The sequence below is a fragment of the Homarus americanus genome, unplaced genomic scaffold (assembly GCF_018991925.1).
Source record: "Homarus americanus isolate GMGI-L3 unplaced genomic scaffold, GMGI_Hamer_2.0 scaffold33468, whole genome shotgun sequence".
Classification (NCBI taxonomy): domain Eukaryota; kingdom Metazoa; phylum Arthropoda; class Malacostraca; order Decapoda; family Nephropidae; genus Homarus; species Homarus americanus.
Window position 1 is genome coordinate 7,084,924 of NW_024714177.1, and position 18,982 is coordinate 7,103,905.

Here is an 18,982-nt window from a genome sequence, read left to right on the forward strand (position 1 = left end):
TGTCACGGTGTTGGTACAGTCACCCATATAAGACCTGTAGCCTCTCCTCCTGAACCACGAACCCCGAGATTCAGACTCGTGAATCCGAAGCCTTTATGTACAGAATAATGCATCAGTGTCTACTGCTTCGGGTTCATGAGTCTGAAACTCAGGGTTCGTGGTTCAGGTCTTTAGTTGATGACTGTACAGCATTAGACGTCACTTAGAGAGCAGTTACGAGTCTGGAAGCTTTGATAATGTCTACTGTAGATATTGATAAATAGATTGGGTTTTTTTTTTACAGGAAAACGGACGGATAGATAAGTTTATTAAACCCCCAAAAATGCTTATTGCATATAAGCTTCATTAAACCCAAACCTGTTTCACCTTACCAGTATAAAACCATGTTGACCACACCTAACCACTCCAGTCTACATGGAAGTCTTGACTGAGCTGCATCACGCGGCATGAGTAGCCCAGAATAAGTAGAAATATGATGTTACTTCAAAGTCTTACCTAACCACGCGACACCCAGCCCAACCACACCTATGTTTACATTGTTGCCACACACATCCATACCTGTTATAACCTTGATGTCACACACAACCACACCTCTTTTAACCCAACCTATACCAATTTTCAGCCAATACAACTTAACTGAATTACATCCAACCACAACTTACCAAAATCCAACTGAAGTAATGGTAACACACACACACACACACACACACACGAGAGCCCCGGCAGTCTGAACAGCACTATATATTCAGTAGTAAACGTTGGCGGCTGCTAGACTTGAATTGAGCCATCGTCGTCGTAGTATCTGGCCCCCTGACGGAGACGGCGCTCTCAAGGGTGTTCTGGTGATGATAATTTGTTATATTCCATTTAATTATATGATAGTACCGTATTAGTTTCCGTCATCATTGATCAACTCACACCGGCATCCCTTGTTGACTTGTATCAGCAGACTCGTCCCGATGACAACACAGTGTTAGACTTGTTTTGGTTTGGTTTTGTTAAGACTTGTTTTGGTTATGTTAAGACTTGTTTTGGTTATGTTAAGACTTGTTTTGGTTATATTAAGACTTGTTTTGGTTATATTCACACAATAAGTATATTTTTTATTATGATTAATACGTAATGTATCCACTACGTTCCGTATATATTTGTATTAATGAGAGGTATTTTAAGTTCTTGGTTGTTTGTATTTATTGTTTTCAAGAAGTTTGTTTGTTGGTTTTTGTGTTCTTACATGATAGTTCTCACTTAATTCTAAACACTGACAAGGTTATTGTCACGTAAATATTGCGTTAATGGTTGTAAGCATTAGATAAACTACTCATTTGTCTCACTTGTAAACTCTAAGCTCGGTACTATTAATTCACCGAACGTTGAAGTTGTTTTCTGTATGTGTAAAGTAGACTACCTAGCACTTGTCTGTCTCATGTACTGTATGTGTATAGTAGACTACCTAGCACTTGTCTGTCTCATGTACTGTATGTGTATAGTAGACTACCTAGCACGTGTCTGTCTCATGTACTGTATGTGTATAGTAGACTACCTAGCACTTGTCTGTCTCATGTACTGTATGTGTATAGTAGACTACCTAGCACTTGTCTGTCTCATGTACTGTATGTGTTTATTTATCTGTTTTTGTTTGTTTGTGAGGACGAATACGAACCCTTATGGCGAGGCATACTGTACGTCAGCGCCAGCATCACCGTCCATGGTGGTGTTGGTTGCGGTGCGGGTGGGTCGTTGAGGTTTAGCATAATGTGTGGAGTGCGCACTGCAGTTGGTGGTGGTGAAGGACTCACCCTCACCCTTGGAATACTTCACTTTCCCCTACAGCACCGTGACCTACGTGCTTACCAGGCCAGAGAGGTTGTTTACAAATGGGGTTGTACTAATGTAATTGTTTTGCATTACCATCAAGAATAATAATAATGACAATTATGATAGTATAAATTATTATTACAGTTATTAATAATACTATTAGTGTAATAATAATAATAATAATATAGTTGTAATACCCTTAAGAGTGATGATAATTAAATTAATGAGAGTAAATTATAATAATACAAAAAAAATAAAGCCTCGTCACTTGTAGAAAATTATGTAGTATAGCTATTAACTTGTTGTGTTAACTACGCCATCAGCAATCTTGTTGCGGTAACTCACGCATCTATTGTGGCTAGATTACTTGCCTCTACCAGTGACTCAATACAGTACATAGTGCAGCAGTGAGTAACACAGTAGAGGCAGGTGCAGTAGAGTTGGTGTGTCACTTGAGAGTACATTGTGTATCTTATCTTGGGGTTACCTGTATCTTATCGCAGGTGGTCGACGCCAGAACAACACCGTGTTGATATGATCCTCAACCTGCTGGCCACTTTTTATCTCCGCTTGGGACGGAGACACCATGACGAGATGTATCATCAATATATTTTTTCTACAGTATAAAGGCCCTTGGTAGATACAAACTGTATATTTTGATAAGCTATTCAGGAGGATTTTCAGGTATTTTAATAAAGTTTGGTGGACAGCGAGCTTGATGGATGCCATAGATGCACTGATATTATATAACTTGCTAAAGTGGGTCGTGATGGGCGATGGTAGTTTAATTTTAATGTTTCATATAACAGAGTATGTAGTTAAGACCATCCGGCACATGGGTAAGTAATGTTCTTATGTGGTGGTTTGTCGCTTTTATCTCGCACAATTGGTCGCCGAAATCTCAAGAACTACTTGTAACTGATAACTGACACTGTTGCCAGAGTATAAAGTGTGGTTCATCCTCGTTCTGCGTAAATAAAAAATTAGATTGAACAGATGATCTTTTCGAATATGTGAAATATTGCATTGGATTTCCAGCTTAGAACAGCTCCACACACACACACACACACACACACACACACACACACACACATACACGCACGCACGCACGCACGCACGCACGCACGCACGCACGCACGCACGCGCGAAATTATTTTAGTGGAAGGCCTGTCGCCCCACCTCTGTTCAGTCTAACGAGAAAGTAACTCAGTCATAAATAATCTAATTTGCGAACTGAACATCTGGCTCCTGGATGAAGACACTTTGGCGGGTCCAGTAGATTTGTTATATTATCAAACGATACCCGTAAAGTGATAGTACGGGGAGAGACGCTAGGCCTCATCTACACTCTCAAATGCGAATTGTCTCAACTGACAAAGGCATCGTCGACCTAGTGAGGAATTCCTTCCCGGACACCCGAGCCAACCAGCCAGCCGACAGCATCCTGTTTGGGCCTCGGGGTACCCCTGGGCGCCAACATGAACGCCGACATCCTCCTGTGTAGGCTGGACCAAGGTCTTTGGCTGGGCGACATGAAGGGGATGGAAGAATAGATTATCTTGTACTTCTTTACTGGGTGCCTCTTGTTATCCTTCAGCAACCAAATATTCAGTGAGTACTGTAATGGCGAGCTAAAATTCATGTTGACAAAAGCCATAAATTTTACTTGGGTGGCTCTCAGTGGGAACAAGCCCTGGAGGAGTGGGTATACGCAAAACCTACCAGATTGCATTTCCAGTTTTACTGTCGTCTTGTATAGCATCTAGTGAACTGGTAAACGAATAGGGAGGATCTCCCCAGAATGCCTTAGAATTTCTTCAGGAGTAAACGTCCCAAGTTTTATTGATGCAGCCTCCTAGTGGGAGATTGTCACATCCCAAGTGGCCAGACCAACACCCCCCCAAAGGACCGTAAACTAGTCCATCGTGGAGGAGATTGCCTTAAGCATACTAGAGAGAGCAATAACTAACAGAGACTACTGACTTGCAGTCTGTGAGTGTTCCTCATGTTGGTGATTAAAGAACTCGTTTTGCGCCACAGGACCACATAATTGAACAATTCTTTGCCTCGCCACCATTACAGTACATCATCCACACTGTACACAAATGTCGTGAGTGAACTGACTAATAGCCCCCATGCCCTCAACTGTGAGGCATCGGGGGATGGTGTGTGATTTGAAGAAGTCGGTGACATCATCATAAGGATCTTGGCCACTGCTTGCTGCCCAACACACAGGCTACCACAGGTGTACAGACGGTGGACAGTTGGTATAGGGTTACAAATATGCTTCCCCACGTGTCATTTACTTATCACCTCCTTGTTGTAGCTGGGCTAGGGAGGGCGGCAACCTTTAGGAAACACCAAATGAAAGCAAAGTGTGGGACCCATAGCAATGAATATACAGTATGTTTTGTTCCAATAAAATTAGAGACCGGGATCTAGGATCAACAAAGCCTTGTAGCTCCAGCATGGGCGTGGCTCTACTTTTATTGAAGCCACCAGCGCTATAGGTCATCCAGCTACATGTTCCAGCGCCTCAACATGCTGGTCAAGAGAGGGAGGATGGGGTACCTGCTACACACTAGGCTTTTATTCCTCACCTGAGCTCAAGGAAGTTTTCATATTTAGTTGTTTTAGTGTTAAAGGCGTTACACACACACACCCATAGTTTGCACACGTATCTATGGTGCTTTCTCAAGTATTTTCATGAAATATTCGTGTTAACTTATCACTCTGAAAATGTTGTTTGTTTATAGTGTTGTAGTATACAAGGCTGTCAGTCACGGTCGTACGTGTCACAATTAAGATTTAAAAAAAAATGAAATAGTTGCTTGTGGTATAATAGTACAGTATACCCTGAAGCCGCGCTTACCGCTGGTCTATAAAAAAACGGGAATATTTTTACCTGCTGACCTGAATATGTTAAAAGTATCTTAATATTATTAGCATCAAAAGGATATAATGAAGTGGATCATGTTGGAGTGTGTTAAAATTAAAAGTCTTTTGGATGGCCGTAGGGTACTGACCTCTGTCGCACTGGGAGGGAGGCACTGGGCTCAGAATAATGAGATCCATATATACAGTGCGTGACGTCGAGGGAAGGATGAAGGGAGAAGGATGGGAATAAAGGATCTGATGTAGTGTGAGAAAAAAATAAAAGAAGGATGGACGAGGCAAGGAGAAGGATGGAGGTGAGGGAGAGGGATGAATAGGCTGTGAGTGGGAGGGACAGAAGGGTATAAAATGAGAGGAGGAAGAGGGTGAGGTGGAGGGGGAAGGACAGACGAGAAGGAGAATACAATGGGAGAGGGGGGCTAGGCTATGGGGGGGGGAAAAAGTGCTGGGAGGAGGAGGAGGGCTGCAGAGAAGGGAGGGGTTTGGGTGAGGGGAGAAGGAGTAGGCTGCAGGGAGGAGGAAGGCAAGGGAGAGACTGCATGGGGAGGGGTGGAGGAAGGAGGTTATATTTAGCAGCTTCAGGATCAAAGGTCAGTAGGAGTTAACTGCGGCTACTAATACACTCCCTTACACGCTAGTCCTGGTGGTTGTTGTCACTGTTGTCATGGCTGTCATTCTCACATATATTGGTTGTTGTTGTCACTGTTGTTTTTTGTTGTCTTGTCACTTCTCATAGTAGTCGTCGCTTTTAAATTTATTGTCGTAGTCAATGTTTGGATTCAAATTTTCCCGCCTAGGTCAATAATAATGATAATCACTTATTTAACACACTGTGTATATTTATTAAATGGTTAATACGAGACAGTGGGTTATGTTATGTTGTTACTGGGGGATTAAAGAAGGGGGACCGTGAAGAAGGGCTGAAACAAGTGTGGTCAGTTGACAGGAGATTCTGACACTGACGGCTGGTAAAGGTGAATGTCAGGTGTGTGACGATATTAAACGGAAAGTCCTGTGACGGAGGTTCTCACCGTCCAATGGAAGGAGGGGCGGTTCCACCATGACGTCGTGGCAGATTTCCTTCAGTAAATTTGCTGTTAGATCCCTCACTTCGTCATGCCTCTTGCATACGAAGCCCCCTTTCTTGCACACCATGGCATGGTCAATGTCAGAAGAGCCGGGCAAACCTTCTACTGGCCTACCGTACCTAAGAGCAATGGCATCTGTAAATTCTTGTTTATTACGGATGAAGCCTTTTGCCCTTATTGGTAACGTTGTTACCAATAAGGGCAATAGAGGGATGAGACGTGAAGAATGAATGTATAGCGGGGTGAGACGTGATGAATGAATGCATAGCGGGGTGAGACGTGAAGAATGAATGCATAGCGGGGTGAGATGGCGAGAATGGCGCATAGCTGGGTGAGACGTACAATGAATGTAAAAGCGGGGTGAGACGATGAATGAATGCATAGCGGGGTGAGACGTGAAGAATGAATGCATAGCGGGGTGAGATGATGAATGAATGCATAAAGGTGAGACGATGAATGACTGCATAGTGGGTGAGAGGAAGAATGAATGCATAGCGGGTGAGACGTGATGAATGAATGCATAGCGGGTGAGACGATGAATGACTGCATAGCGGGGTGAGACGTGATGAATGAACGGCGTAAGAGACGAAGAATGAATGCATAGCGGGGTGAGACGTGATGAATGAATGTATAGCGGGTGGAGATGCATGAATGAATGGTATAGTTAGCGGTGAGACGGATGAATGAATGTAGAAGCGGGTGAGACGAGCGAATGTAATGCATAGCGTGAGACGTGATGAATGAATGCATAGCGGGTGAGACGATGAATGAAATTTACAGCGGGTGAGACGATGAATGAATGCATGGCGGGTGAGACGTGATGAATGAATGTATAGTGGGCTAGAGACGATGAATGAATGTATAGCGGGGTGAGACGTGATGAATGAATGTATAGCGGGGTGAGACGTGATGAATGAATGTATAGCGGGGTGAGACGTGATGAATGAATGCATAGCGGGGTGAGACGTGATGAATGAATGCATAGCGGGGTGAGACGTGATGAATGAATGCATGGCGGGGTGAGACGTGAAGTGGTAACTGGTGATTCATTGACAGGCAGGAAACACAAACGAGGAGAGGAGAGGAAAGGAAGGGAAGGGAAGGGAAGTAGGAGAATGCGAGGATAGGAACTTGGGAAGAGAGCATGAAGGTCAGCGGGAGGGGAGGGGAGCCATGACCTGGGTTATGAGGGGTTAAAGGGTGTTAGTGGGTGTGGGAGTAACGCCCGCGTGTACACTACGCACTGCGGCCGTATTATTGATTGTCTCTCCCGGTTCCCTGGCGCCTCCTACCCGCCCCGTCACCCAGGGTATTCGCCCTACCAACCCGGGTGTCCGTCCCGTCACACCAAATACCCACCCCGTCACTCCAGGTACCCTCCCCGTCACTCCGGGTGCCCGCCCCGTCACTCCGGGTGCCCGCTCCGTCACTCCAGTTACCCACTCCGTCACCCGGAGGTGTTCGCTACACCACAGCACTGACCTGAGCACACGGCATAGTGTTCCCTGGTGAGGGGACGTGAAGTGTTTTTTTTTTTTTTTTAACTATTTATTTATCGCCGTTGTTCAGTTATTATGAGAACATAAAGTAACACACAACACATGTTCGGGTTGATCGAGCAGGAAGAGGAGAGGGAATAACACAATTTTTTAGCTTTCTCATACAAGCTTGTTATGATTAAGTTTTTGTTGGTGTAAGTCATGGGTGTGAGGGAGTGTAGACTACGGAAGTGAGGGAACTCATGCCCGACTCTTGGCGCCAAGTGGGTGTTGGCGGCGCTGGGTAAATTGTCCGAGCACCATTTTTTCGGCCGCTGGAGATGTGTTGTGGTGGTGAAGAGCTGTATGGCGTGGTTATGAACTGAGGGGTTAATGTCTTACAAAAGGGGGCTGGTGTCTTGGTAAGCGACGGTGTGTTAAATACGACTTAAACAATGCTCGGTGGTATCTTTTGAGATAGACAGGCTGAAACACAAAGAAATCAATAGAATAGACAGTGGACAGGATTTAAACGTGCTGGATGGGGAGTGACGGAATATATTGTTTGAAGTTAATGTTTTTGTACTGGTGCGTGATATAGATTTAATTATTAGCCTTGTGTGTAGTGAAGTTGGTGGAGCTACATGTGTCTGACTCACACTTAAAAAATAGAGAAATCTGAGACGGAAGAAGTTGGAAGATTTGGAAAAATTATTTTAAGACTTTTCTCTCTCTCTCTCTTCAGACACTTTTGAAACAGTCTGGGCCTCGTAGGTTGTTCAAAGTTTTGATGTATTACTGCCACAAAACACTCAAGTGTGTGTTAGCTATGACTTGGGCTTTTTCGTGTGTGTGTGTGTCCGAATTGCTCTCTCTGGTCACTGTGTGGTTAGTTTGGCAAGGTATATATATACAGTATATATATATATATATATATATATATATATATATATATATATATATATATATATATATATATATATATATATATATATATATATATATATATATATATATATTGTTCCCATTATATTGTGTTACATCTGTTCGATCATATATTCCTGAGAAATTGTGAGACAAAATACCCTAGACTGTGGGTAAGAATCATTCTGAGGTAGAACGAAGACGCTGATCTTTAAGTAGTTCACAACAGCGGCTTACCAACTAAGAAAAAATGGCGTATGTCTCGGTTTGTTAATTGACTTGTGATACAAATTCATCTTGGTAGTTATGTACACTTACCAGTCGTCGCTATGGACTTTAATATGGGTGATGCAGTATTTCATCCATTTACTTGCCTCATCTAGCGTCATGAATTTAGTGTAGTGTAATCTCTTTGTACACGGCGGTGATCCATCCGGGACTCGTAAAAGTTGTCGGGCCACTGTTTGATGTGGAGGTGGGTGGGTCAGCTCCCTACCTCACACTGGACCCCGGGTATAAGTTGACCTTGTTTCTTCTCTTCTCCTGCTTCTTCATTATCACCGTCTTCTATTTCCTCTCTGGGTTAGGCCCTATTATGTTTGTTTTTTTTAGAAAGAGGAAATATTTTTTAAGAGCAATTGAGACGTTGTGTTTATAAAGAATGCATAATTTGATCTAACAATCAGTTTTGTGTTACAGCGTGGGTGAGTCAGATCCCTGAGGCCAAGGATGGTGGGGCCTCCGACCTGCTCCACCACCTACCACTACTACGACCCTCCAACACTGAGGCCAAACTACAGTACCTCTCCATCATCCCCAAGGTGAGTAATGTACCTTCATACTATCTCAGTCTTCCCTCACACAACACTGAGGCCAATATACAGTATCGCTCCATTATCCCACTAGGTCACTTAATCTCCTCCTCCACATGATGCGCGTCAAGCACCATCACTTCAAGCATTAACATAGCCACAGACCTCAACCATGTACCAGACAGCCATTGGTTGTGTGCTGTGTGAGGTTAGAGATCATTCCAAGCCGTTCGTAATGTGATAAGGATGGATAGTTGTCACACCACTGGTCACACCACACCGGCAGATAACATTCAAATTAACTCCCGAAGAAGCTGTTAACTATAACTAGTTCGTGCTTAGCTGTTGGCCGCCCCTCCCCCTTACACACACACACACACACACACACACACAGTGATTTACTTGCATATATATATATATATATATATATATATATATATATATATGTGTGTGTGTGTGTGTGTTGTCAATAGTAAGAGAAACAATTGAGACCCCGCAATTGTGTGTAAATGAGGCAGAAAGTCAGATCAGGAACCTGGGACTTGGTCACAATTTTTGTGATGCCATATGGCAGCAGGGTCTACCATTAGACAACACAGTATGCTTCCAATATCTTCCCAGGCGGTAGTACCTCCCTGTTTGATAGCTGCCTACTACCTGGTGTATAATGGTCAATATATCATCTCACTAATGTGGCGTTTTAGTTAACTATAACGCTTCCCAAATAGGAAGCAAATCTCGGTGACCTTATTGGTAATTACTGTGCATAGATTCAAGAGAAATTAATTATCTTTGTTGAGTAATCTGCTATTAATAAAAAATGGCGCTCGTGTGCGAAACACTCTTCGACCAAGTCAGTAGAGGTGAGAATTGGGCTAATGTGGTCAAGAATGAACTAGAAGTTGGAGAGCAGTAAATCGCACATTTTCCTTATTACCGTTTTTGCTTTCGTATAAACCAACATTAATAGTTTGTGGGAAGATCCGAAATAAGAAAAATCAGGAATACAGCCGAACGTCAGAAATGCACTAATACATGGACAGGCTGTATGGTCATATCCTCATAGGTATACAAACAAACTTGGTGTTGCATCAAGGAAGCTCCAGCAGTATTGTGAGCCATTGTGATAGTACGCCTGCGCGCCACGTGGCCCAGATACCTATGTTAAACATTGATCCACAGTCGATCGATTCATGGATACCTACTGCACTTATCTGTTCTGTGTTTGGAGTATACTGTACTAGTTCATTGTTATGTATATTTATTATTATTTTGAGATAGGAACGATAATGTGTGTGTCTGGAAGATTAGTGCTCAGAACTGGTTAAAAGTACCAACACATTTTTTTTACTGTGTTTTCTTAAAGTTGTGTGCATGTGTACTGTATCCTGTGATATCGTTTGTGTGTAGTGTATGTGTATACTGTATATGCATGCGCTCGTGCTTATAGGCGTGTGTGTGTTCAGCTGTTTTATATTGTACGTGCGTGCATGCGTTTATGTACATGTTCTTTAAAATTGGGATAAATACGTCATGATTGTAAAACTGTAGTGTAGAATAATTGCATTTCTATTCCTCCAGTGTAACAAGTAATGAACAGAACATGATTTGATTATGTGGCGTGTTTGGTAAAATAGAAGGATGCTTGGTTGGTCAAACTATGTATTTAACTACTTTCTGTGACATAGAATCAACCTTGTTTATTATCTTCCTCATCTGCCATATACGATATCTAAATTTTAACAGCGAGAGTAAATTTATAATGTAAAACGTACCCCTTGTAAGCCAGGATCTGTCATGGCGGCAGCAATATCATGCAGTACAGTACTTTTAAAACACAAAATGAACCACCCATACCTTACATTACTTTTCACTCTTATATTTTGTTTTTTTAGTTAAGTTAGGTAGATTAGGTTGGGTATGATTGGTTCGTATTGCCTCATCGCAAATACGTGAGTTTAGACTATTTTTAAAAATTTAGTCACCGGATATTACAGAATTAGAATAATAAAAATATCTTCTAATGGAGAAAAAATTGTTGGGTGCCAAGTCTTACTGCTTACATTTCTTAAGTTTTTGTGGGCAACTTTTTTTTTCGTTCAGTTTTTACAAACAGCTTTGTATACCTTGGATTCTTAGGGGAATTTAGATGTACACAATACGTACAATACCGTTTACAGGAGAGCATGGTAATACGAGAAAAGTAATTTCTTTCATTTTCATTTTTTTTAATTACGGAGGATATTATGCTATACAGTAATTACGTATAGTGCATATGTAAAACAAAATATGGAAGGGGAAAGTTGGATTTTTTCCCTTATAAAAGTGATATAAGTTAAATTCGAATGGTTAAGTCCATAGACTTTTGGTAGTAGTGGTGTCACCGAGTCCCTTAGCTAATTCCAGTAACTACAACTGTAATGGGTGAAACCTGTGTAGAGGAGAGACGGGAGACACCCAGACGCAGCTGGGCGGGGCGTCGAGGGAGTGAGGGTGGGGGTTAGAAGGGATTCCCTGTGACTCATGACGACTTGTTGACGTCACTACCATCTCACGGTAGAACTCGCGATTGCAAACACGCCAGCAAAAAATAGCCACAATCAGATGAAAGCAGTAATTCCACCTAATGTAGTTGATTACCATGTAGGTAGCCCTTCATGAGTCGATTTAAGTGAAAGTATGACACTGTATTGCTTACATTCATTCTCTTTGACAATTTTCTGTGTTGGTGTAAAATTTATGCATTCATCTGTGTAGTAGTACATCAGACGTTTACGAACAAAGAACAAAAGAATTTTTATGGTCTTTGTTTGCTTAATATCAGATACAGTATTAATTCCAGTTGATTGTAATACTTAAATGTCTACGGTATTTCGTAAATGAATACAGTATTTTATTTTTGGTGTTTAAAACTACAATATAGTATTGTCTTTGATTACCTAAGAAGGGGTAAATATTTAGTTGTCAATATATACTTTTATATTGAGTCATATATGGAGAAAGAAAAAATGGAAATAATTTATTCTATAGCGTTTTTGGTTGATATTCGTACACTGGCCGTACCCCTCAGCCTCACTTAGAGTCAGTTGTCTTCTCCTTACCGTCTCCTCCTTGTAGGTTGGGTTAGGTTAGGTTAGGTTAGGTTGGTAAGTTGGTTGGTTGGTTCCTTTGGTATGAGAATGTTTTTCGTCGGAAATTTTTATTTCTCGAGCATTTTAACCGATAAAATTACCAACAATATTACGTGTTCATAGTGGGCAGGGCTTTGATGTCGAGGTTGAAAATGTAGGGTAAAAAAAACAAAAAACAAAAACAAGACAAACTTTTAAAAACCTTGATAGTTATATAGGACTAACCCGCGAGGGAAATTGATTGAAAAGTTATAAAAACGCCGGATTTTCTTTGTTGTATTATAGTGAACACTTGTAATTTGTGGAAATATGTTAAAATATTAATATTTTTTAAATAAACGTTACTTAACATTTGTGGGTATGAAGAACAGAACTAACCAACCAACCAAACAAACCTACCTACCTTTACCTAACTTCCCCGTTATATTAAGCAGAAAGAACTTTCTATAATATGTTGAAATTTGAGGCATTTTCCGGACGTGATATTATACGGCCGCATTGGCGCTGTGCAGCCCCGGCAGGTTATGGTTAGTCCTATATATTAACGAAAACCTTACCTAGTCTTTAAAAATCCTAAATCTATAAAAAGTTTACCTTATTTATATTTTCGGTGCTTAGTATATGATGGTGTTATTTTCCGTTTTTTGTGTTGGTTTTTTCGGTGTTAAGATGAGGAGAGATACATAAAATTCGATAGTGATAATTAAAAATTTTACAACTTAGGAAAGGTTAGGTAAGATTTTCAAAGGTTTGTTTGATGTTCTTTCTATATTTTACCATACATTTTCCTGTAAAATTATCGTTTCGGTCATGTAGTGAATTTAAGGATTAGAAGTGTTGGAATCAGTAGTTTAGCCAATTCTAAGACAATTTTCTTCTTAAATTAGCGTTTCCGTTGGAAATTGATATTTTTCGAGTATTTTGATCAATAAAATTACCAACAATATTTCTTGTTTAAAGTGGACAGGGCTTTGAAAGAGAGGGAAACTGTGGGGTAACTACTAAAAAAAACACTAAATTTTGAAAAGCCTGACCTAACGTTACCTAACCTTTAAAAATCCTAAAACTATAAAAAGAAAAAAAAAATACCTTTTTCATGTTTTCGTGGTGGTGTTTTTTTTTTATTTTTAGTATGTGTTGGTGTTGTTTTCGGTGTTCAAAGGAGGAGTGATCCATAAACTCGAAAGTGATTCTTATAACATTTTTACAAGTTAGGAAATGTTAGGTGAGGTTTTCAAAGGTTTGTTTGGTGTTATTTTGGGTAAAATTTCACTTGTTGCTACTCTACAAAATCGAAGTTGAAACTGTGTTTTTCCGATAGTTTTTGGTGTGTTATGAACAAATTTGACCTTCATTTCTGGTGCAAATCAATAGTTTCTGATATTAGGCCCCCCATCTCAGAATCTAGAGATTTTATATAAAAATCAAGTTAAAAAGTGTTCAAAACACATCGAAAACCATTGGGAAAAAAACTTACCTAACCTAACTGGGGAGCTCCACAGTCTATCAATGTCTTGCATGTGTACCGCCATGTATGAACATACATAATAAAACGTTAAACATCTTACTTATACGTAATTTGTGCCAGAAATGCTATTGAAGAAAAGTGTCTTAGAATTGTCAAAACTACTGATTGCAGCTATAAAATTCCCCAGATATGTGTAGTGGCAACAAGTGAAATAATACCTTATTTTTATATTTTACCCCACATTTCCACATTTTCCCTCTACTTCAAAGCCCTACTCACTTTAAACAAAGGTTAATATTGACAGCTAACCCACTGACAAGTTATTTGTTTTACTTTATTTTCATCAGTGAGTTCTGATATGATAATCATTTCTTGTGCAAATGCTTTGTTTGGTAGATAATTAGGTGCTTAGACGCACAATACTTAATCTTCTCGGTAATGCGGCGGTGACGTCTCATCCCAGGATGTAAACAGCCAATCATATTGACGTATTTCAAAACACTCCATCACCTGGGCTTCATCAACTCCGATGCTCAGTGTATGCTTAAGAACTTTTCTGTATGGGCGACTGCTCTCACGTCCACAAAAAACGTAAAAAAATTACACCTTATCATAGTAAGTTCTTTCTGTTTAATATACTGGGTGTCCAGGGACTGGAGTCCCCAAGCTAGGAAGTTAGGTAAAGTAGGTTTGTTTGGTTTGGTTGATGAGGTCATGTAACGATACTTCTGCTGCTTTTTTTTTCATATCAACTAAGGTTAGGTTACGTTAAATTTAGAAATAATCAGTTTTAGCACATTTGCACAAACACAGTGAAATTGCAGCATTTTTGTAACCATTTTCTATGAAAAATCATTCGCGGGTTAGTCATCAGTAATTACCTAAGCAAGTAATATTGATGGTAATTTTAACGGTTAAAATACGAAAAAAAATATGACGGAAACACTATAGAAGAAAAGTGTCCTATAATTGTCTAAACTACTGATTCCAAAGCTTAAAATTATAGAATTCACTATATAACCAGAACGATAATAATACAGTACCCATTTTCCTTCTGCAGTAGTTCAAAACGCAGCCCACTTTAAACAACTAATATTGTGGGTAATTTTATCGGTTAGGAATTAATTGTAGCATGCACAGTCATAATGATTTATTTTGCATAATTATCTTGCTGAATATACAAGAACATAGTGGTGCTTACAGAAGCTTGTTTTTCTTAATTTTATGATAATGTTTTCACTTCAGGTATTGGCACATGCTGTTACATCAGCTGGGACACAGCCAGCTGCTTTGGAAAATGCTCGACAACTCCTCAGTTACTCTCTCATCCACCCGGCCATCACTGCCGAGGAGCGGCGTGCACTCACACATTGGTTACGAGCCCTCGAAGACAGACTGGCAGACCTCCGAAGAAGACCCCCAAACCAACAAAGAGAAGGTAGAGTTAAATGAGAGTTGATGCACTAAATTCAGAACTATCACATTTCAGATGCTTAATTAACAATACGAAAAATGCAAGGTTAAACTTTTATTTAAAATCCTGTTTTAGGACACATGTGAAGATAACACTTGTCAGAAGAATACAGTATAAGAGTAGATTTAATAGAGAAAATATGGTGTTACCTAGAAGAAAACTTAATGTATAGAGATTTTTTAATTATGGTAAAAATATAACAATATAGTAAAAGTTATCTTATTCGTTGTGTTCAATTTCATTTTGAGATTTGCTTTATAGTCTACTACTTTTAATAAAAGTACTTTATTTGAGCTAGATGGTGATTTTATTTACTGTATTTGTTTATGACAAATAAAATTATATCTAGCTCAAATATAGCACCCTATACTTTCAACAAATTTATTAGACTATTAGGCAAATCTCAAAAAGAAATTGAACACAGTGAATAATACAAAACTGAAGTTTAATATTATATGATATTCCATGTACCTCAGGTTTCACTAGCAGTAGCAGTGTGAGCTCAGGGAACATCTTGGTTACTGGCAAGTCAAGGTGGAATGATCCACCTCTTGTGCCACCTCCAGATACTGGCCAAGTACGGATAAGTACTTATAAGATTTCTTGCTGTATAATTAGAATAAACCTGAATATATTAGAAGTGTTTTTATTATGTTAGGTAACACAAGTAGATGAAGAGAATGTTTTAGTTAGAATCAAAGCAAAATGTTACAAAAAATGAACAGACACTCTAGAAAGAGTAATTATTTATGACTACAGAGTGTGATATCACAAGTGTTACTGTAGGCAGTAAGGACTATTGTTGATTGTCATTGTAAGCAGGAAGTCATTATTCCTCTATGGTTGATCTCAGGTATACATGGTATGCTTGTTGCTCATGTACCTTATGTTCTTTTTTAGTAACCCTCTTCTTCTCCTTGTATACTGTATTAGGATTACAATACTGTATACTGTACAATAAAATCCCCATAATTTGTACGCCTCCAAGTTGAAATCACTCATAATTCGTAATGTTTAGCTGTTATGAAATACTGTATACCGTATGGTATATTACAAATTGGGTAATATTTGGTAAAATTGCTGAATATGAGACATTCATTATACTATAGTCTGTTTTTTAAAATAGGCGACATTTATTAGATCCTAATAGAATCCAACCTAACCAAACAAAGAAACCGTATCTAACTTCCAAGCCGGGGCCCCCAGACCCCTCGCCATATTAAACAGGAAGTACTTATTTTAGTATCTGTTACCAATGAAATCAACTTTGTTGAACTGTCATGGTATAATTTATGTTTTTTGTGGACATGAGAGTATGCTCAGATCGAGCGGGTTGGTTGTAAACAAACTGGGCAGACGGCAACACGTGGAGGAGTATTTATGGTAAATTAATTTCTTCATGTATAAAGGATGTAAAGATATAATTTTAGTGTCATATGATCAGTTTTCACTGTGTTTTACCCCTTCAATTTCCCTCATTCTTCATGCTTGCCCACTACAGGTGATTTATGATCATAGATAGAGAAAAAAAATTACAGTTATTAATAATCAAAATAATAAGTTGTTGCCTCTTTTAAAATACTTAATGATAAGAACATAAATGGAAAAAAATACTAAAATCGAACTACTCCTTCTGGTGGTAGTGGTGCTCTCAGAAATTACCATTCTTCCTTTCACTTCATCTTGTAGTTACTAATACAGGTTGTACCTCTCTAGTCCGGCATTCTGTGGTCCGGAACGATTTTAGTTTGCCCAGTAGGTAGATAGGCAGCTATTATTATTATTATTTATTTATTTATTTTTTTTTTATTACTTATCTGAATTATTATTATTATTCCAGGAGTATTAAGTTTTCGCCCCTCAGGCCCCAATGTGGGTCAGTGACCTATGCCCGGGTGGGCTAATCCCCGTAAAAAAAAAAAAAAAAAACCAGCCGCAGGAAATTAAGGTTTGTTTACATCCGGCAGATCGGCTGCTCTCTCTCTCTCTATTTGTCTATACAGAATACAACATTTAACCCTTCAATATATATGAGCAGTAAATAAGTGTTGCTTTCATACTCTTATGTAGAGTAATGATGATATGTTTTCACATGTGTTCACTTACATACGAGCAGTCTCAGTTTTTTCCTTTACCATTAATGGTTAGCTACTTTTATTGTTCTATTTATTAACATTAAAGAACATTACTTAAAACAACCATATTAATTTTTTACATTAATTCTACTACAGCTACAACCAGGGTCTTATTTTCTTCAGTTTTATATGTAGAACCAATCAGTCACTGGTTTTGTAAACATTAACGAAAACAATGCCGGCAACCATCTCATCTCCTCATCTGTTTTAATCCACGTATTATTAATGAATTGTATTGTTCATTTTGCACACACAAACATGAATTCAATAAAAAAAAAATTCAGAAACATTAATTAAAACATACTGTATATGAACAGCAAATAAGTGTTGCTTTCATATTCTTATGTAGAGTAATGACAGTATGTTTTCACATGTGCGCACTTACAAACGCGATCTCTCTTTTTGTTTTACCATTGATGGTTAGCTACTTCCATTGTTCCATTTAGTAACATTAAATAACATTACTTAAAGCAACCATATTAATTTTACTACAGCTACAACCAGGGTCTTATTTTCTTCAGTTTTATATGTAGAACCAGTCAGTCACTGGTTTTGTAAACAACGAAAACAAAGTCGTCTCGTCTCCTCGTGTGTTTTAATATTCTACGTATTATTTATGAATTGCATTGCTCATTTTGCAAACATAAACATTAATTCAATCAAAAAGACATTCAGTAATAAACAATAATGAATCCTTTGTACATAAGAGAAATGATGCTGTTTACACGATTGTGCACGTCGTCTGAACGTTGACGGGCCGTTCAAACCCGTCGATATTCGAGTTTCCGTGGTCTTAATTTTAAATTGTGTAGTGTTTTTTTTTGTGTGTCCAAATAAAAAACGTTGAATTAAAAACTCGCAAAATTTGAGAAGCTACTGTTCGACATTTAACCCTTCAATATGTCTTCAAAGAGACCATGAAGCAGAGAAAGTGGTGCTAGTGCTTCCAAGTGTATGCACAAGTCACTATCTATCCAGGAAAAGGGTGAATTTCCATGGTCCGGCACCGGTCAGGTCCCGAGGTTGCCGTATGAGAGAGGTACAACCTGTAGTTCGATCATTTTTTGGGGGGGGTATATTAAACATTTTCCCTACACATTTTTTTTGTATTACAGCAAGTATAAAGAATTATAGTACTGTACTTACTATTGAGAGAAAAAAATTACAGTACAGTACAGGGTATAGTATTCTGTACTACAGTTATACTTCAACACTCGTATACATGTTTACATTATCTTGCAGCTCTTCCCTTTTGGTGTAAATCTTCACATAATGGAATTAAGAAATGTTTTATAAGATCAGTGTCTTTTCCTATTACATCACCTTTCATATTTGAACTTACCAGTCTATAGTGTCTTGACATATAGTGAGACTTTACACCCACTGTGTCCTGTTAATTTTAAAATGTTTGTCCCACTTATTAAATGTAATGTTCAGGAACTTTTATAATGTTCAGGGAATGTTTATGGACAGTTTCTATTTTTTTCACAATACTGTACTGTATCTGTAACCAAATTTGGTATAGTTCTTTCTTTCGAATTGAGTCACTGTATTGTTGTTTTTTTTCAAGAATAATTACATGTATAAAGAATATCTTATTAATGATCCTATACTAAATGGAATGGAAATTCTTAAATATTTGCTAGCTATTTTTTTTTCTGTTTGTTTGTTTGTTTTACCTTGTATTTTTCCCTAGTCTAAAATAATTGACTGATGTACTGTACAGTAGTTATTTAGAATCCTTGACAACTTCTGACAA

At 38.9% G+C, this 18,982-nt stretch overlaps 1 protein-coding gene across 2 annotated transcripts in view; it reads left to right on the forward strand.

Annotated features, from left to right (window-relative positions):
* Positions 1-18,982, forward strand: part of LOC121877573 (protein Smaug homolog 1-like) — a 63,962-nt gene that overhangs the window by 19,530 nt on the left and 25,450 nt on the right. For both annotated transcript variants that reach the window (XM_042383378.1, XM_042383372.1), the window contains exons 2-4: positions 8,903-9,024; positions 14,860-15,052; positions 15,565-15,665. In XM_042383378.1, coding sequence (XP_042239312.1) covers positions 8,903-9,024; positions 14,860-15,052; positions 15,565-15,665 — 416 coding nt within the window. The remainder of the gene's footprint in view (positions 1-8,902; positions 9,025-14,859; positions 15,053-15,564; positions 15,666-18,982) is intronic.